The 20,729-nt window shown below is 46.5% G+C and overlaps 1 protein-coding gene across 1 annotated transcript in view; it reads left to right on the forward strand.

The window, feature by feature from the left end:
- Positions 1 to 19,667, forward strand: part of NFYC (nuclear transcription factor Y subunit gamma) — an 84,868-nt gene extending 65,201 nt beyond the window's left edge. Inside the window, exons 5-10 of the mRNA XM_048500419.1 lie at positions 810 to 905; positions 9,351 to 9,524; positions 10,881 to 11,039; positions 17,025 to 17,132; positions 18,455 to 18,514; positions 18,767 to 19,667. Of these exons, the coding sequence (XP_048356376.1) occupies positions 810 to 905; positions 9,351 to 9,524; positions 10,881 to 11,039; positions 17,025 to 17,132; positions 18,455 to 18,514; positions 18,767 to 18,886 (717 nt within the window). The 3' untranslated portion in view covers positions 18,887 to 19,667. The remainder of the gene's footprint in view (positions 1 to 809; positions 906 to 9,350; positions 9,525 to 10,880; positions 11,040 to 17,024; positions 17,133 to 18,454; positions 18,515 to 18,766) is intronic.
- The last annotated feature ends 1,062 nt before the right edge of the window (positions 19,668 to 20,729 follow it).

A 20,729-nucleotide genomic window follows, 5' to 3' on the forward strand; every position in this document is an offset into this window, starting at 1 on the left:
TTTTGACCAGAACTAAGTGGGCCTGAGTCTAGCAATATATTTTCAATTTCTCAAAAGATCCCTGCTTTAAAAAAAAAATTCAAAGAGACAGTGCTGTGCTGATTTGAAACAATAAAAATCTAGTATCAGATCTTGGCTTCCTGAACAGCCAGAGTCCTAGGATTTTTCCCAATTTTGGTATTGCACCTCCTGACTAAATGCCCATTGCTCTGGCAGATCCAAGCGCTCTGCTGAGACTCTATAACTTAGCTTTAACAAGTCTGCCTCGAAACTTCATCCTGACCTCATTAGGAAGCTGCACAGTGTCTTTGCATGTCCCAAGTGGTCTCTGCATCAGGGATGGGTTAAAAATTGGATTTAGAACAAAAGTGGAAGCCGAGATTCTATCCCATGATGAGCTTAAAGGAAGCAGAATAAGTGAGACTCGAGTTTCAGAGTTAGTTGAATGATGCCACTTGTGATCCCTTGGTAACATTTACAGTATTTATGGATACTGACTCTGGCATCAGCCACATTTTGACTTGTCCACAGGAATAATATTGAGTGCAGTTAAGAAGAGCTCCATATAAGACCTCCTGTATTTGATTGTGTTTCCAGACTTAAGAGGCTGGAAAGGTCAAACATACCCTTTGCCTTTCAGGTCGTCGTAATGCTTTTAGCTGTTGAGAATTTTATTGTTTCATTGCCAGCTGGGTTCTGGTGGTTCTGAGGCTCTATTGCACGTTACCCCGAGTGAGACAGTCTCCAACTCACATGCAGGTAAGCACCTGTAACAGGTTCTGAATGTCACCTCTTCTTCTTTGTTGCAGAGAAATGACATTGCCATGGCCATTACCAAGTTTGATCAGTTTGACTTTCTCATCGATATTGTTCCAAGGGATGAGCTTAAACCTCCCAAACGCCAGGTGAGACTAGAAGTTATTATGTCCCAGTGAGTGAGCAGAGCAGAGGCTCCTTTTGTCAAAATCATTGTCATTCTGTAGTATTTCCTATCTTTCCTTGGTGTTTTTTCTTTGGGGAGCGGGCTAGTCTTGGGATCACTGCAGGTCACTGCACTGAGATAAAAACGTTCAGTTCTTCAGAGAACATCACTCCAAATTCCTTTCTTGGAGCAAGTTTCTGCTTGACAAGGATCCCTGCCCACCAGTCCTAGAACCTCTGGATTGCCTTTCATTTATAAAATCTGCTGTGAACAGTTTGGTGACAAATTTCTGAGATGTCAGCACATAGTAATGTCTGATTGATTGTTCAGAGTTGTGATGTCATCACATTTGCTACATGATCCATGGTTGCCTGGGGTCACTTCCTGAAGGCTTCATGTGGACAGCCATGTTGGTCTGCACTAGAGTAAGATTCAAGTCCAGCAGCACCTTAAAGACCAGCAAGATTTCCAGGGTATATATTTTCAAGAGTCAAAGTTCTCTTCATTGGATCTGACAAAGGTAGCTTTGGCTCCTGGAAGCTTGTTGGTCTTTAAGCTGCTACTGGACTTAAATCTTGCTCTCCATGAAGTAGGACATTGTACCAAAGAGGGGAAAAGAAGGCCAAAGAGTAGCCGGGGGTGGGGAGGGTGGTCAGTCGTGGCAGAAAAGTGAACATTCTCAGCACTGCGTGGAAAGATATCCCCTCTCCCACCACCACCACCCCCTGGCTGCAATTAATGTCATCCTAAAAAACAAAAGGAGTGAATATTTGGCACAGCTGGGTAAAACTGTCAGAGAAATACGTACTTGCATCTACAGTTAGCAGGATCTCAGGTTCAATTCCCAACATCTCCAATTAAAACGACCCAACAGTAGGTGACATGAAAGACATCTGCCTGAGACGCTGGAGAGCTTCCAGTCTGCATAGACAGTACTGACTTTGACCGATGGTCTTATTTGGTGTAGCAGAGGTGTCCAACTCTGGCGCTTCAGATGTTCATGGACTAACATCTGAAGCACCAGAGTTGGACACCCCTGATGTAAGGCAACTTCACAAGCTGAGCACTGGTAGAGTGTCTACTCCTCTGTCCCTCTCAGTGAGGCAGTGGAATCTGTTTACAGAATTCGGCTACAGTCCCATACATAAATAGGATTCCCTTTGCTTTGCCCAATTATAATGCTAGATTGATGTTCTTAGATGTACAATCTCCCCTTTCCATTGGCATTCTCAAGGCACAATAAAGGTTCAGGAAAGAAATCATAAGAATCATCTCCATGGAAGACAGATTCTTCATTGCACCTTGAAGCACCATATCTGGGTGATCCTTTGACTAATATCTGTAAAAGTTCCTTTGATGGCAGCAGTAGTGATGGAAATTAAAGGCAGCATGTGGGCCCTCCTTCTGGGGCTGACAGCAGAAATAGTCCATTTCCTCCAACTCTGGCCTATTCTACAAGCTGCACATGGCCAGGATATTCAAGAGATTTTTGAATGGAGTTTCTGGCAGCAGACACTCAACTATTTCCTTGTCCCAGTAGCTGTGTGTGGGGCTCACAGCAAGGTGCTGATTTATGAACATGAACAAGGATGGGAATGGTGATGGGAATGCTTCTGCACTGTGCACTCCAACCCTGGCTACTTCTGTGAGTTAACTGGGTGGAGGATTTGGGTGGCCAAGTGCAGAATGATAATAATTCCATGCTATCAAGTCACAACCGACTCTTGGCAGGCCCAGCACTGTGGAGTCTTCAAGGCAAGAGATGAGCAGAGGTGGTTTTGCCGGTGCCTTCCTCACCATAGCAGCTCCAATCTTCCTTGGTGGTTTCCCATTCAAGTACTAACTGTGGCTGAACCTGCTTAGCTTGCATGCTCTGATGAGATTTAGGTTTAGGCTTCCAAGTGTAGAATATAGGGTACAATTTAAGGACAGCCTTCAAATGCTTTCTCTTCCACCATCCCCTAGAGCAACAAAAGTCCTGGTAGGGAAATAAATAAGGGGCCTGACAGCAGCTTGAATGGATGGGGAAAGCACAGGATGCTTTTCCCAGACAATGGATAAGAGGGCTGTGTTGATGTTGAAATTGCTGGGTATAAATGGAAGTTGCACCTTCCTGGGGTATCTGCCACAGTTTACAGCCACTCCTGCTGCAAGCCTGTCAGGCACACTCCAGCTACAGCTGCTGTCTTGAGTGGGGCAGGGTCAGGTTGCCATCTGTATTCACCAGTGCTGATTCTTTGAAGCCCTTGGGGGTTTTTCCTGTCATGTCAATGTGACAAACAGTATTGCTGCTGCTTCAGAGGCAGGTAATTGAATGTTTCAGAAATTGCGGAAAGCAGCATGCGTATTGATTTTGAAGGGCTCAGCGCTCCCCCACAGGCATAGCACACAATTGGGCACTTGATTACCTGCACAGCGGGCTTCCTTTACATAAGCCATAATCTGCGCACGACACTGGGAGTTGATTCCAGGTGATCGCTTGCCTGGTGCATGGGATGGAGGTGCTGTGTTCTTTCACCCAAGTTGGCATGTGGCGGTTCCTCTTGGTCTTCTTGTGGTTGACTTTTAGAGATGGCTATTGATGTTTCTCTCACAGTTGTCTGGGGCAACAGCTGGGCCGGTCAAATGTTGGCCAGATATTTTTCAAACATTCATTTAAAAGAGCAGTGATGTACAGAGAGAATAATGACCGGCGCCACTGCCCTCTAGACGAGACCGGTGCCTCAAAGAAGCTGTGCGGACCACTTCCTCCCCACGGCAAAAAGTGAGCGGCATCCTCTTCCCTGTCCCAGGACCACCATCTCCTGCACCTTTCTGGGCCGTCGTCGCTCCTGTAAACATCCTTGACTGGAAGCTGTACAGTGCTCAGAAGGGCTTTCAGTCGGATGTTTACAGCGGCAGGCTGCCGCAGTCCTGACCGGAAGTGAGTTTGTATCGAAGAGCTGTTTGGGGGAGTCACCTGGGTGGGAGGAAGCTTGCAGGCGTGACATCTGTTCAGGATCAACTTATAAGTTCACAGCATTCCACTTAATCATCTGAGTAAAAAAAATACATCCATCCACACAAATATTCCATGTAGATCCATATCTTGTGTATCGTGTAGCTTGTGTGGATTGTTTGCTGCCTTCTTATTCCACCCCTTCCACCAAGGAGAAAAAGGTGGCCTCCGTAGTTCTTCACCCACATCTCCCTGCCTTTCTTTTCTTTCTTTTGGCTGAGACACTGTATGTGGAAGAACATGAGAAAAATAGGCCAGCTGGCCATGCTGCAGCAGTGGAGTGATGTATTTATTTTGTTGCTATTGATAATATCCACCTGTGTGTTACTTTCCAGCATCTCAACAGTAGGTCCTTGTCCCCAGGGAGTTTGCACTCTAAATTTTGATAGCGGGAGTGACCATAAAGAGAAGAAAGATCAGGTGACATGGAGCAAAGTGTGAACAAATGCAGGTTTTACATCCTTGTGTGTGTTGTGTGCCGTCCAGTCACTCCTGACCCTGTGAATTAGGTACGTAAGTGCCATCAAGTCTCAACTTACATCAGTCCCAGCAAGGGACTTTCAAGGCAAATGGGAAGCAGGAGCAGTTTGCTGTTATCGTCCTCTGTAGTGTCTCCTTTGGGGGTCTCCCATCCAAGGACCAACCTTGCTTAGGTTCTGAGATCTGACGGGATGAGATCATGTTGTGTCAGGTTGGTGTAGTTGGTTATGAATGGTGGACTCTAATCTGGAGAACCAGGTTTGATTCCCCACTCCTCCCCATGAGTTCTCTCCACACTCTCTGCCCCACCTACCTCAAAAGGTGTCTGTTGTGGCAGGAGAAGACACTAGTAAGCCATTTTGCAACTTCTTAAAGATAGAGAAAAATCAGGGCATCAAAAACAACTCTTTGTCTCCCTCTGATGAATTAGTGACCTCCAAAACATCCTGTCATTAACAGCCTGCTTGGTTATGTTAGACAGAGGTCTTCAACCATTTGTAAATGATCGTTTGGATGCCTCTTAAGGATACGATCTTGATCTGTGACTGCAATTAACAGTAAACACTCCTCTTTTTTTGGTGAGTCCCCTGCTAGGAAAGGAAGAAAATTATAGGGTTAATGACCAGTCTAGTACACTTTTCAAGTGGAGTGAAGAGAGGCGCAAACAGTGCTTACTTATTGCCTCTGGCAGTTAGTTGTTGGGTTACTAATTATTTTGCTGCTGTAAAGTTCCTCCTGCTGAACTCATCGAACCAGGGGAATGTGAGAGAGAGAGCCCTTGCCGTTTGCTTCCTTTTCGTTTGTGCTGTGAAGGTCTGAGGCTCTCTCTTAAGCCTTCCAGCAGAAGCTTTTAGATTCTCCAGCTCCCAGTGCTGATTCTCCAGCTCCAAGGAAGCTTGAGTCTGCAGGATCACTGGGAGGGCCACCTCGTTTGTTCCCTTTGAAATTCAATCCCACATCAAGACAGCGGCCTGGGCTTCTGTCATCTGATGACCAAAGGGAGCGCCTGCTTCCAAATTCCATTCTGGTGGAATGCATACGCCTGGAATTTTGAAACTGGCTGGTAAAATGATGCCAGAAAAGCAAAACGGGAATCTTGCAGCCCCTTAAAAACAAGTAGATTTATTGTTGCATAAGTTGCCATGAACTACAGCCCATTTTATCAGATGCCTGCATGAATTCTCTTTGTGCATCTGATAAAATGCAACACTAGTCCATAGGTGTTTATGCAACAAGAAGTCCATTAATCTTTTCAGGTGCCGGCGGGACTCCTTTTGTTGTTCTTCCGTAGGCGTTTCATAAAGTTACAACCTTTGGAATTGACACCGAAGTAATTTTCTACTCTAGGGGACTTGAAAATCCCCCATAGTGGAAAATGTAGCTGAAGTATTCTGTGCTGCCTATAGCAGGTGAGCAGGGCTGACATTTTCAAGTGAATGGAAATACTTGAATGCTACTCAGTGCTTTTAGATCATGCATTGCGGTGTTCTCTACCCTTTAAGAACAGATACAGCAATTGAGTTAGCAGTTGAACTTGGAGCATGGAATTGTGTCCTGAACATACATACTAAACTCCATTCAGTTCTCGTGAGACTATGTTGCAAACAAGTGAAGAGTTGAACCTGCCTGTTTGCCAAGATTTTGGAGGGGGTTTGAATAGCAGACATGTTTTAAAGGGCGGAGGGACTTGGTTATTGTAATTCACCTTGAACCATGGGAAAAAGCAGCCTATAAATGGCTTAATAAATAAATAAATAAAAACACAACCTGTAGTGCTGCTTACCCAGCAGGTTGTAGGAAGATGGGTTCCTCCGCCCCACCCATCCTTCAAAATGTCAAGTAGGACAGTGAGTTTTCTAGTCTGCCAGCAGGATCCAAATAACTGTGAGCTGAGTTGTGATACGTATTACAGTGTTGCCAGACGTCCCAGCTCTGCCTGAGTTACTCTAAAAGTATCCTGTTGACACCCAGAGATCTGAGGCAGGAAGGAGTCAAGGCAGGGATAGCAAATGCTGTTGGAACTGTTGATCCTATGGCAGCCAGAGCTGAACTGAGCCTCCTAAGAGGAGTAAGTGCCTGTAGCTGTAGCAGTAACCAGGAGTCTGCGGGAAGTCACAGATGGATTTTGTCCAGCATTCTGTAAAACCTTATGATGGACCTAGAGCTCCAGTTGCCTCGTGATCTGCATAGAGGCCTTGGGCAGCTTGTCGTGCACTCTGCCATTGGTGCTGCTCTTGAGGGTGACCACAGGGGGCCTTGATAACTGGCCACTTTCCTTCATGGGTCCCTCAACAATCTAAGGTTCTGGTGGTGGCTCTTGAGCTTGTGGTCTGGTAGCCGCAGCTGGCTGCAGGTTGACTGAGAGCCTGTGTGGATTTGAGGACCCCGGCACCTCAGGATCCGTCTTGGTTTTGTCTTCCATGAAATGGCCACCATGGAGTCCTTGTCCTCTGATAAGGAATCATCTGACCCAATCCCAACAGAAACATTGTTCTGTGTTTCCCTCTTTCCTTCATGAATTCCAAGGCCGTGCTAATTTGTTTCCACCAGTTCTTAAAAACGCCAGTGCGCCTTTGCAGTTCATCTTGCCCCAGAAGGCCATGCACCAGAGCTGGTTGCAGCTCTGGTGATTGCACCACTCCAATCTTCGTTAGCTTTGGGGCAGGTGAAGTCACCCTCCGCATCTTAATAGCTTGCATCAAGTTGTAATTTCACAATGCTGTGGGGCAAAACGAAGCTTTACATCCTGAAGACCAGCGAAGTTTGAACCAGGCACCAGGTCCCTACCGGCCCGGCTTCTGCTAACGGCTGTCTGTTTTCAGTCTCTAGTAATGCAACGATATCAGCTTATCCGTTCATTTGGAGCAAGCTCAGGTGCGTCGATTCAGCCTTTGCCAGGCATGACAGTGCCTGGCCTTAGATGAAGGAACAGAAAAATGTCGAGGAATTTGGTCTGGTTGTAGCAATCCGTCTTCAGCCCTCAAGTCACAAAGGAATGTTTCCCTCCTTGCAAAAATAGCCAGCCCGCTTTCTAGAGCCAGGGGCTGCTGCCTTAATCCAGTCTAGTGGCACATTGTGGGTGGAATTCTTTCCAGCCATTCTCGGCAACATTGCCTCTTGGCCCCCACTAAATTAAAAAAAAAAAAGGTAACGTGACTGTTTGCGATGATGAATTTTTCAGCACTGGTTCGGTTAAAATCAAGTCGCTATGTAAAAAAAACCATCCAAAAACAGTTTTGCGCACAATTGTACTCTGATTATTATTTTTAGAGCGCATTAAAGAGAAACCTATGTGTCTCTAGGAAGGAAATTACAGCGGTTACTTTTGAGATATATTTAGAATAACCTGAAAACCGCCCTTCGCACAAACTTTGTACCCGGGGCAGAGGAAATATTGGAATTGATGCTGTTTGGGTAGAAATCATGGGCAGCCTCTACCCATCAGGTGCAAGAGGGGCTCCCCAGAGAGATTTGGGGATATTTTCGGACGTTGAAATGCATTTCGCAGGGTTCTCTGTTTCACGTACCTTTCTGCTTAGCAGGATCAGGAGACCGAGTCTGGCAAGTTGCCGCTGGGCCAGAGTTGTGTTCAGCTGCTGCCACTGGCTTTTGCAAAATCCCCATCTCCTCTTAGCTTCCAGCCTCAGCTGAGAATCATGGCTCTCAACCATTGCGGATCAGAGGCAAGGCAGTGGAAGTCGGTCTGCAAGCCATCTTCTCTTGTCAGGTCATTGTGTGAGCTTGGCAGGCCCGGCGTTTCCCATGCAGCAGCACGTGTAAACATCCTACACTCTCAGCTGTGACTTCGCTGTGGCTGGGAGAAGGTTGTTTACGCCAGCTACCGCCAGCGTCAGGAGGTGGGGCTAGAATTGGCTCTGCTGAGCCTCCCGTCCCCAGATTTGCATGGTTGCTAAGGAGAGATTCAAAATGAAGGGAGGTAATTTTTTTTTAAAATGGTGTATTGGACAAATTTATCTGAGCTTCCATTGGGTCCAGTTGGGGGATGCTAATTAGTGATGTGAGGAGGGTCCAAAAAGTTTCCTGGGTAGATAGCATGGAGGACCACACCTCCAGGTGACAGACAACTATGCTGTGCTTCAGAAGAGGTGAAACCCTGAGGTAGCTCTCCGGCAGTCAGTATCAAGAGGTGTTCGCCTCCCTGCCAAAGATCACACTGAGAGGTGTCTCTGTCACATTTTCTATCCCGCCCTTCTTCCAAGGAAGGCTTCCAAAGGATCCTTCCATTTTACCCTTAGAGCGAGCCAGAGCTTGTATAAGAGCATTGGGCTAAGATTAGAGAGATGTGAGTTCATATCCTTGCTGGTTCATACAGTTCCCTGAGTGGAGGAACAGCAGGTAAAATCAAATGCCAATGGGGGGCGTGGTCTGATCAAGGTGGCTAGGTGGAGAGAAACTCACTTACCAGTGGTCCCACAGTGGGTGAGTACTGAATGGAGTCCTGATTGTCATCTCTCTCCCCCCTTCCTTTTGTCACCACATCATGCTGGCTGTTCAGTTAAAGGGTTGTCAACTCTTGTGCCAAATGTAATAATCCTTCAGAGCACTTCCATAAGTTTCCCCTGACCCCTGACCCTAGATCTATGAACTCCCACCCTTTCTCTTGTACTAAGATACTGGATGTTGTCCCCCATCTACACATGCCATTCACCCCCTGTAGTTGAACCTGCTCATCCACAGTAAAATGTGCTGTGAGCAGGAGAATAAGAAAAATACCTTTGCGATTGCCTGAACACAGCAAGCTGCTGATTCATGACTTCAGTCAAGTGCCTCTTGGTGAGGAAGCAGAATGGTTAGCTGACTTTTCAGGAATTGGAAATGCTTTGGTTTTCACTGAGTTTCCCCGAGTCCATTCTTTTTCAAGCTAGCAAGGGGAGTGCTTCAGCCAGCGAGTCTGGTTTTTTCACCCTCCTGTCTTCTTCCCTGGCACAGGAGGAGGTGCGCCAGGCTGTGACTCCGGCAGAACCTGTCCAGTACTACTTTACGCTCGCGCAGCAGCCTGCTGCCGTCCAGGTCCAGGGGCAGCAGCAGGGGCAGCAGACCACCTCATCCACGACCACTATCCAGCCTGGGCAGATCATAATTGCACAACCTCAGCAGGGGCAGGTCAGTAAGCAGACTTCTGCCAGTACAGGGAAACTCTTGTGTCAGGTGGTGTTTCTGGGTGCTGGGGGCAAAAGGCCATCTTTAATAGAATGGATACAGGCATGCCAACCTGTCTGAAAAATCTCTCAGAAACACAGTGAGCCTTCCACCAGAGCTGGTCATATATAAGGACACTGGAGCTATTGGTTTGTGTGTGTGTGTGTGTGTGTGTTATATGTGTGTTCCGCTTGTAGGCTGCCTGTTGAGCTTCAAAACTGCCTATTTGCAATAACAGCACGATTTTTAATTTTATTTTAGTCTTATACGCTGCTGTTCCCCTTGCAGGTTCAGGGCAAACTCCCAACACATTTTATAATAAATAGAATAAAACCAGAATACAATTCGCTGTTAAAACCTAATTAAAAACCTGAAGGCGACAGATATATAATCTTTCACATCCAGTCTGAAAAGGAAAGGGAGGGGGGAGGGGAAACCAGTGATGGAAACTAGCTGCCTCAACAGTACACCTGGTGGAGCAGCTCTGTCTTACAGGCCCGGCAGAACTTCATCAGATCCCACAATGCCCTGGTCTCCCTTGACAGAGCATTCCACCGGGTTGGGGCCAGGACCGAGAAAGCCCTGACCCTAGCTGAGGCTACCGTACATCTTTGGGGCCAGGAACCACTAGTAGAATTTAAAAAGCAAGTCACTGTAAAACATAAAACAATGACAGCAATAACAAGTTGTACTACAAAGTTGATTGTACTACCAAGAGTAACTGGGGAAAAATTAAGTTAGTTCAGCTATAGAAGTCATGTGTTTCTCCATCCTCATTCCAGGTGGGATAAGAAATCCTCTCTCTCTCCAATTTGTGTTATTTGCCCTCAGACCTTCCAGCATAGCAGGCTGTATGTTTACACTATCCCAAGTTGAAAATCAGTCCACTTTTTCCTATGAGAATGCAGCTGCTCAAAGCTGGCTGGGTAGTTTTCTGTTACCAGAAAGGCTGACGGCTACCATTTTTCATTTGCTTTGTCAGCCTACTTCTGCAGCACAGGCAGTGGGTCAGCAATAGTCCAGGCTGCTTCCACTCTTTGTATGTTTCAAGCAAAATGTCTGGAAATATTGAAATTCTTGCACTGTCCTTTCATCTATCACTGCACAATCCCCCCCCGCCCTCACCCCGTGATGTCATCTTTCCCCCCTCTCTGTGTACGTGTGTTGATCTGTGTACACACACTCCCTTCAGATTGGCAGTGTTGCAGGAACCTGGCCAGGCTTGTCTGGTTGCTGAGGGTTCCACTTTGGGCCGACTCTGGTTCTTCCTCTTGTGCTCTTTTTTCTGGTTCTTCCTCTTGTGCTCTTTTTTCTCCCCAGACAGCCCCTGTGACCATGCAGGTGGGAGAGGGCCAGCAGGTGCAGATTGTCCAGGCGCAGCCTCAAGGGCAGACCCAGCCGGCGCAGAGCGGAACTGGGCAGACCATGCAAGTCATGCAACAGATCATCACCAACACGGGTGAAATCCAGCAAATACCGGTAAGTCGTTTGTGGTCTCTGCTGCAGGACTTTCCTCTGTTTGGAAGCTGAAGCACAATACTGAACACAAAAAGTACATATTTTTCCCCTTCTGCTCAGAGGACATGCATTCAATCCCTTTCTTCAAAGCTCCCCTCTTTAGCTAATGACCCTTGAATCTCCTGCCCAGAATTGTTTAGAATACGTAGCAGCCCTCCCATGTTTCCATCTCTCACTTCTGCCTTTTGCTGTGCTGTTCCCTCAAGTAGCAGCCTCCTTCTCCTTGCTATCAAGTCAGCTCTGCTATCAGATAGCGAAGTTCAGAAAGATCTGACATAATGCAGGTAAGGGCTTGTTTGTTTAAATGCCTCCCCCACATTTAATAGTTCCATTAGTTGGAAGGCCAAAGTCTTCCCTACGCATCCTGGCATTCCCTTGAAATGCCTTTTCTGAATGTTTGAAATCGGTTGTTGGCCAGTCTCTTGAACCTGCTGGACTCCCTGTTGCTCTCTTGGAGCCCATTAAGCTCTTTATATCATTCTGGTGAGCTCCATATTGTCTTCTCTGAAGCAGAGAACGTCTGAGCTGAGATCCTTTAGCTTGGAAATTTGGGTGGGTGGTGGTACTGATTGGACATAGAACCTTCATGCAAATCCAGCACCAAACCATAATCCCTCCCCTGCTCTGTTCCTGTCTGGGTTCCTTCCTAATTCTCATTCCTGCTCCTCTTTTGTTCTGCACATCTTTGTCTTCTCTTGTCATTGTTTGTTTTGCCGCTGGTGACCTGTGTGGTGTGTGCACATGGCGTCAAGTCACAGGTGGCTTATGGTGACTCCACAAGGCTTTCAAGGCAAGAGACATTAAAAGGTGATTTGCCACTGCCTGTCTCTACGAGGGCTGAGAGAGTTCTGAGAGAACTGTGACTGGGCCAAGGTCACTCAGCAGGCTTCATGTGGGGAAGTGGGAAATCAAACCTAGTTCTCCAGATTAGAGTCCACTGCTCTTCACCACTATACCATGGCTGGTGCTCATTGTTAATGCCAGCATTTTTCAAACGTTGGGTAGGTGTCTCGGGAATCGAGGGGGAATTCTACTTAGGCTGGGGGGACCATTTGAACAAGTGGTGCAAAATTCCAGGAAGGATCATGTATCAAATAGAGCACGGGTGGCCAACCTGTGGCGCTCCAGATGTTCATGGACTACAATTCCCATCAGCCAATTGGCCATGCTGGCAGGGACTGATGGGAATTATAGTCCATGAACATCTGGAGCACCATAGGTTGGCCACCCCTGAAATAGAGCTTAGAAGCATTTTCCTCACTTTAGCTCCACTGATATACAGAGGACTGTCAGAGAAGTTGGGGCTCAGAAGGACAGGAAGTTTTGAAGGAAGTCCCAAGGAGGTCTTGAGTGACCTCCCTCACCCATCCATCAAGCCAGTCCCTCTCTGTGGGTGTTCCTCTTCAAACATTTGCTTTGCCTGTCTTAAGGTTGCTGCATCTTGTAGCTAAGAAACCTGTAATCATTACCAGTGTGTTTTGTGTGGTATGCTCGAGTCATAAATAATATTTAGTGCTGCAAATAAAATTCAAATACTTCTTCTGTTGCTGCCAGAGCTTTTTTAACATTGTGATTGGCCCCTCTGGTTTTTATTTACCGTATATACTCGCATATAAGTTGAATTTTTCAGCACATTTTTTGTGCTGAAAAAGCCCCCCTCGACTTATACACGTGTCAGGTGTATTTAAAAAATATTTTAGGGTTTTTACTTTGTCGGCCGCCAAGGGGCGCAGTATTTAGGCTAGCAGCACCAAAATTTCAGGGATTCTTCCAGAGACTCTCCTGATGATACCACCCAAGTTTGGTAAAGTTTGGTTCAGGGGACCCAAAGTTATGGACCCCCAAAGGGGTGCCCCATCCCCCATTGTTTCCAATGGGAGCTAATAGTAGATAGGGCTACATTTTGAGGGTCCATAACTTTGGACCCCCGAACCAAACTTCACCAAACCTGGGTGGTATCATTATGAGAGTCTCCTAAAGATACTCAGAAATGTTGGTACTTCTAACATAAACATTCCTCCCCTTACCAAAAATCCAGTTTTGAAGGATGTTTACTCTTGTGTTGTAGCTTGGTTGCTGGTTGAGCGAAGGTTTTTGTACTTTTAAAGTTATTGTTGAGACCATATTGTTTTTGTTGGCCCTCTTTTCCACTTACAGAGCTATTTTACTGTTTTTCTTTGAAATAAATATTCAAAAACATTTAACCTACTGATGCCTCAATTAATGTAATTTTATTGGTATCTATTTTTATTTTTGAAATTTACCATTTCCCACCCTCGACTTATACGTGAGTCAATGAGTTTTCCCAGTTTTTTGTGGTAAAATTAGTTGCCTCAACTTATATGCGAGTATATACGGTATGTTCTGCCCTTCTTCATAAAACTAGCATCGTTCGCAACCCATAAAATAACATGGAAAGGTAAAAAATCCCTTAATAAATCTATTGTCGAAGGCTTTCATGGCCGGAATCACTTGGGTGCTGTGTGGTTTCCGGGCTGTATGGCCGTGTTCTAGCAGCATTCTCTCCTTAGAATGCTGAGAATGCTGCTAGAATACGGCCATACAGGCCGGAAACCACACAGCACCTTAATAAATCGTTGCTAGGAAAAAATGTTTACATAAGATCCTCACCAAATGTGTACAAAACACACCTGCTGCACCTTAGGGAAATGTTAACAGTCATTTTGCAGATACAAATTGATAGTGGCCCTTAACAACTTGGTAGGGGAGGGAGCATTTAATATTAAGCAGTCTCTTCTGAGCCAAAGAATCTGTGGTTGCTTAAAGCAGAGAAGTGTTGCATCCCTGGGAATCCATTTTCTCCAATGAGTTAGTTATTCTAGTTACAATCTAACTAAATGGCTCTGGTTGCAAAAGCCTCCCCCCGCAGGAGGGGGTGATTGCTTTCAGGAATAAATATTGGATGCTTTCAGAGTGCTGGAGAAATTGTTACGCTCCAGAACTTTGATTTAAGGAGCAAAGGTGTTTAAAAAGAACGTGTGGTCAAGCCACAACTGACCACACCAGCCGTAAGATTTTCGAGCGAAAACATGAGCAGAGAGAAGAAGAGCTTGGATTTATATCCCCCCTTTCTCTCCTGTAGGAGACTCAAAGGGGATTATAATCTCCTTTTCCCCCCACAACAAACACCCTGTGAGGTAGGTGGGGCTGAGAGAGCTCCTCCAGATTAGAATGCACCTGCTCTTAACCGCTATGCCACTGCTGCTCCTAGAGCAGTGATTTTCAACCGGGGTACCCTAGGGTTCCGTGGACATTTCCCAAGGGTACCGCGGGAAACGTTACCCCCCTCCCTCCCCCGCAGTGGCGTACTGTCCCAGGGAGGGCTGCCCATTCCAACGGAGCACCATCTTTCTGGCTCACCCCCTCCCCACAACAGCTGACTACAAGCCCCTCAAGTGAAGCAGTGAGATTTGAAACGGGGGAAGGCAGCAGGCATACAGCGGCGCAGGAGCAGACGAGTGGCGCGTTTGTTTGGCACTCAGACCGTCATGGCAATTTTTGAGCTGGTTCCTGAATCCTGCCTGTAAGCAAGTTAAAGCAACCAAGTGTTTTTGGGAAAGGATAGGTGGGCAGCTGGCATTTGGGGAAGGAGTAATCATGCACCCTGCTCGGGGATTGGGTTGGGTTGTGTCACCACTCCCCCCCCCCCCAACTCACTCTTAACTCCACTGCTTTTGGTGGCCTTAGCCCGACATCTCCCTCCCTCCCCTTTGGCCTTGCGGGCAGTGCCTTGAGTTGGGCGCTTTTCCGCCTGGCGCCCTGCAGAAGCTCCAGCCTGGAGGCTGGAGCCACTTCCCTGCTTGGCGGGCGGGCAGGACGGGGCAGTGGGGGGGTCACTTTGTGGCTGCTGCAGGACGGTGGCAGGGCAGGGTGGTGAGGGGAGAGGGGGCAGGCTTGAGGAGGGGCTGCGTGGCAAAGGGCTCCGGCTGCAAACCCCCCCCCCCCCAATCCCCTCCGTGGCACCACTTCAGGGGCAGCAGCACCCGGCGTCAGAATGCAAAGTGAGCCTCCCTTCCAGGCACCAGCCAGAAAGTGGCGACCCAGTTGTTTTGGGATTTGTGCCCAGAAGCCCTCCAGGATTTCACTTTTTTTCTGCGCGGTTGGGTGCAAACTTTTGAGGAGTTGAACTCTCGATGCCTCTTCCATCGACATGGGCGGGGGGGGGGCGGTTTAGAGGGGAGCGTCTGTGTTGCTGGATGGAGGAGTAGAAGGCAGAGTGAACAGTCCCAGCTGCATCTTTTTTAAAAAGACCCACAAAGTTTGTAGCTCTTTCCTCGCTCATCCTCCTCTCCCTTTCCGTAGCGGATTTGTATTTCGTTTCTGTGCACAGTAGGGTGCGTCTTGCTTTGCAAGAATCGGTGTAAGAGAGCATTCCTGGAAAAAAAAGTTAGATAGGTTCCTTTCTAGTTTCCCAGTTAGAAGTCAAATGGGCTGAGCATTTGTTCTTCTAAACATCAAGCAGTCTACGCAACCCCTGCGTACCCCTCGACGCAGTTGTAATCCTGTGTGTACTTAAGAGAAGAAGCCCCGCTGTGTAATTGCTGAGTAAACATGCATAGGTTTGAACTGTAAGAATGAAATCCTAAATATAATTGCTCATAAGTAATCCCCTCCAGCATTTGAGATAGTGGACTTTTTCGATGGGGGATTGGCCAAGGTGTAAGGTTGTTGCATCCTATCTGCATCCTGCCAAGAACACATAGAAATCCTGGTGGAGATGCCCGCTGCTTTATAGGAAGGCTGGTGCATGAAGTGATTTATGTTGAAGACCTGAAAGCTTTTAAAATTTTCATGAGGTGTGTTGGTGTAGTAGTTCTTCATTTAGAGAATTTTCCCTAGCTAGATCTAAAATTATAAGTTGGTTTATGTTGCCTTTGAGCACTTCTGTTTGAAACTCCCAGCATTTCAGTTTAAATTGTGTTCATTTTCACATCATTAATAAACAGGCAATAAACTATTACGTCTCTCACGTCACTAATAATAAAAATAAATCAATTAAAAATAGGTGTTTTCCTCAAGGGTACCCTGAGATATGAAGAGCGAGGTTAAGGGTACCACGACGTTGAAAAGGTTGGGAAACACTGTCCTAGAGGCTTGCTGTAGCTTTCCCCCACATAGCAACGCCAGTCTTCCTTGGCAATCTCCTGTCCAAGTACTTGCTATGGCTGACCTTGCTTAGTTCCCAATTCCTGACAAGCTCAGGCCAAACTGGCTTTTAAAACATGTCTGTCTAAAAAACATGTCTGACAAACCTTACCATCTCTACTGCTTCTTCCCCAGTTCCTTTTAAAAAGACACCTTGTATGTAATATTCTAGCATCTAATGTTGAAGAGGAGAAATTAAGTATCTCAAAATGGTGGTAGAGGTTTTTTCATCCTGTTTAGCTACTTTGGGCCGATTTTGGAGAGAGCGGGATAGAAATATTTTAAATAAATCAAATGTGGTCATTGGGAAGGAATGATATTGGATAGTAGAGGTACAGTACGAGACATCCAGCAGATGACCCCCCCCCCCCGCCTTGCTTGCCCTTCTCCTTCCCTCAGTGGTTGTGGGGTGCTTCCTGGTATTCAGGCTGAATTGCTGTCAATTTCCTATGTGTAAGGGAGATCGTTCTCTTAATCTGCCTCAGTCCTTCTGGAAGGAGGACAGATGTTGAATGCTGAGAATGAAGAGCTCCTTTTCTGGCCCTTTGAACCTTCTCACTAAAGGTGCTGGGGCAGGGGAGAGGGGCATCGAAGAGGAGAAATCTCACCCCTTTTGTAAGCCAAAAGAGCTGCAGTCCTTATTCAGCAGGCATGATTCTGTTGGACATGGTTATGTTTCCCCAAATCAAGAAGGCAAGGGGATGTGTTTCAAGCAACTGACTTGTGTTTCAAGCAACAAGAAACTGTGTTTCAAGCAACTCTTTCTTCTCTTCCATCTAGGTTCAGCTCAACGCTGGCCAGCTGCAGTATATCCGTTTGGCTCAGCCGGTGTCGGGCACTCAGGTGGTCCAGGGCCAGATCCAGACGCTCACAGCCAACACGCAGCAGGTATAGATTGGTCCTGAAAGACTTGAAAGCAGCTTATAACATAACCCTGACTCATGAGGAAGAAACTGGGCCCCTACAAAGGGGCAGCTTTTCTGACCTTTTTGGTTTCTGCAGTTTGCATGGATGTATCTCCTTTCCCGAGGCAGGGTGGACAAGATCCACAGAGTAGTTTCAGAATGTTTGTGGTTACCTCAGCCTTCAGATATCAAACAAGTGCATATAAGATGCCTCCCAGAAACCAGCCTGCTTAATCTGTCCTCTTACTGGTAGAGATAATGATTCATCACTTACAGTAAAAATTCAGCACCCGCTTTCAAATAACATCTTTTGCACAGCAAACAGAATGATAGGGGGCAAAAGGAATGTCCTACTGTTTCCATATTGGCACTGGGAAGTATGGTAGTTATCACCAGGAAATTCAACTCAATCCTATTCCTTTACCCATTTTATGTAAGTCAGCTTTTCCATGTTAGCTGTCTGCCAGCCTTCATTCAACCATTCTTTTTGCACAGGCACCAAATCTAAGTTCCAGTGCCCAGCAAGAACTATTTTAGCTGCTGTTAATCATTTTTTAAACAGTTACATTTTGTGTAGTCATAATCTTCAGCTTCTTCAGGCCTGGAGTCTCTTTTGATCCCATGCATGATGCTGTGCCATACCCAGCCATCTTTCTCCTGCTTTCTCCGCTTCTCCTTTCTTCATCTCTCTCCTTAACACATACCCACACGACCCTCCACAACAAAGGCACCAGTGAAGAGCAAATGTTAAGATCTGCCCTCTTTGCTTGTTCAAAAGTTTCTGGCTGAGGGTAGTGTTATGTAGATGGTCTTGTTGCTCAGTTTCTCACCTGCTCATGTGGACATTCCCTTCATTTTGGTGCCTGCCTTGGCTTCTGTATCAGTGAAGTAAAAATAGCATGGAAATCTTACACATGCCAAAAGCTCACCATGATTATTCTGTCTGTGCCCCCTGTGGTTTATTTCCTAGTCCTGTCTCTTGTGCAGGGAATTTGCTTTGCAAATTGCTGTGCGCTTCCTGTGCAGGGCTTGCATCTGACAAAAAGAGTTCTAACTCTCTCTGTTCCTTTTGTCCCCTTCAGCTAGTAAATAATTAAATAGAGCAATGTGGAGTTTTGCTGTTTGCAAAGTGCTTAGATACCAACCAAGGAGTTGAGCCATGCTGAGGTGGTCAAGTATTGGCTTCAAGGTGGCCTCTGGTATCCCAGGTCTTTTGTGTGTTTTTTTAATTAAGTTTTGTACACTGAATCTTTTCTGTGTGAGTGAGATCACCTATATAGATGTATCAACAATTGTGTCTTGCAGATTGCACAGACAGAGGTCCAACAGGGGCAGCAGCAATTCAGCCAGTTTACTGACGGACAGGTATGACTTCCAAAATCTGTTGCAGCTACCGATGGTTCGGTCAGGACTGCTCTGCAAATAGGTAGATGAATCTGGTGATGGCAAAACAAGAATGGAACTGTGGGGTGGGGTGAGGCAGGTTCACCCCCACCCAGTCTCTGTGCTTTCCTCACATGTGACTTCTTCACAGTTCTGAAGGTACTGCTCACTGTGCGGAGTGGATCCGTCAGAGGGGGTAAATCTAAGTGATCTCCTTGCTTTGTTGTCTTCCAGCAACTGTACCAGATCCAGCAAGTGACCATGCCTGCTGGCCAGGACATCACCCAACCCATGTTCATCCAGTCCACCAATCAGACAACAGATGGGCAGGCCCCCCAGGTCACAGCAGACTGAGCTGGCCCAGCTAATGGGACAGAACTTGCGCCAGCTGAGTTGCCACCCTGCCAACCTGGTCTGAAGATGCTTTTCAATCCTGTTCACCCACCCCATCCCCAGATCCCTTTCTAATGATATCTCTTCCTTTGAGGCAAAGCCGTCAAGGGCTGCGATCTGTAATTAATATGAACTGCTTCAGTCTGTTGGGAGGAGAGATATCCTCCAATGGACAGTAATGCAATATTTTTCTTTCTTTTGTGTGTGTGAGTGTGTGTATTTTTAAAAAGGAAATTGTGAATTCTACCATTCCATCTGGTACCCGCTTTTTTTAAAAGGGATTTGCTGAGCACTATGGTTATTCTACTTCCTGTTAATTCAGCAGTCTGCCATCTTTTCTGTGTCCTTCTCTGACCAGTGAATACTATTGTCGCCCCTACTTAACATTAGACAAACATATCCCACCTTTGTAATTCAGCAAGGCTCCATCAGCATCTGTATATATATATATGTGCGTGTGTGTGAGTGTGTGTGTGTGTGAGAAAGGGTTTTTCCCATTTTTTAAAAGAAATTCCTATGCCTAAGTATTGGTATTTGCAGCTTCAGAAAGGACGAAAAGGCCCCCTTCAGCCGTCCCTATGTTTAAGTCTATTTTCTAAAGGCTTTAAAGGTGGCTTGACTCTATTTTGGAATCACTTGAGAGAATTTGGACACACAAATATGATTTATCGGTCAACTGTAAAAAGTCAGTGCATGTATTTAAAAGCTGCATGAAATGCAATAAACTTTTTTTTTAAAGAGAGTCCAGCTGCTCATGTCTCACTGTGTCTCGTCTCATCAGCTGCTCCAGCTCAAAACACAGCAGACCACCACTCCTGGTCAAAGATGGGCCGAGACATCTTGGTGCCTGAGGCAGAAGCTGTAAATCACACCCTCATGTGCCAAGCTAAAGAGATGTCCAGCCCTGCAGTGCACTATTAAAGGGACGCTGTTTGGTCCTCTTTCTGCTGTCTGTGATCCAGTTTATGGACTTGTTTTGGCAAGTGTCTCATACCTTTCACCCAGAGGGTGAAGCAGTGCCATTCTAAAACACAGTTCCATCCTCCTTGGGACAGCACTCATTTGACATGTGCTACAAGGCTATCCTCCACTGTGTCTGCAGTTCCCTGCTGCAGTGCCTTGGTAGAGTTTCTCTCTTGTTTGTTTAGCTGGAGAGCTGGCAGCAATGCGTTATGGGAAAGGCCGGCAGGAGTGCAAACCCTCTGTGCCATGACTGAGTCCCAAGGTTCTCCCAAGGCATGCCCCCAACTCCTGTTACTTGGCTATGTGTGCACCCATGCTTTTTCTGCCTTTAATAGAAAGCATCTCATAGAAGGATACTTGATGGTATTTCTCAGAACTATGGATTGGGTTCAGTGTGGCCACATTGCTACAGAAGACCACTGCCAAGAAGAAGGAGGAGGGGGAGGAGTTTGGATTTATACCCCCCTTTCTCTCCTGTAGGAGACTCAAAGGGGCTTACAATCTCCTTGCCCTTCCCCCCTCACAACAAACACCCTGTGAGGTGGGTGGGGCTGAGAGAGCTCTGAGAAGCTATGACTAGGCCAAGGTCACCCAGCTGGCGTGTGTGGGAGTGTACAGGCTAACCTGAATTCCCCAGATAAGCCTCCACAGCTCAGGCAGCAGAGCGGGGAATCAAACCCGGTTCCTCCAGATTAGATACACAAGCTCTTAACCTCCTACGCCTACTTGCACATGATGATTTTGTCCTCTCTGCAACCTGAAGTCTATGAAATGGTGTTTGGATGGCAGCCCACTTTCTGGAAAAACTAAAATTGGTGGAGGATGAGCATTATTGCAAGGG

The sequence above is a fragment of the Sphaerodactylus townsendi genome, linkage group LG06 (assembly GCF_021028975.2).
Source record: "Sphaerodactylus townsendi isolate TG3544 linkage group LG06, MPM_Stown_v2.3, whole genome shotgun sequence".
Lineage (NCBI taxonomy): Eukaryota > Metazoa > Chordata > Lepidosauria > Squamata > Sphaerodactylidae > Sphaerodactylus > Sphaerodactylus townsendi.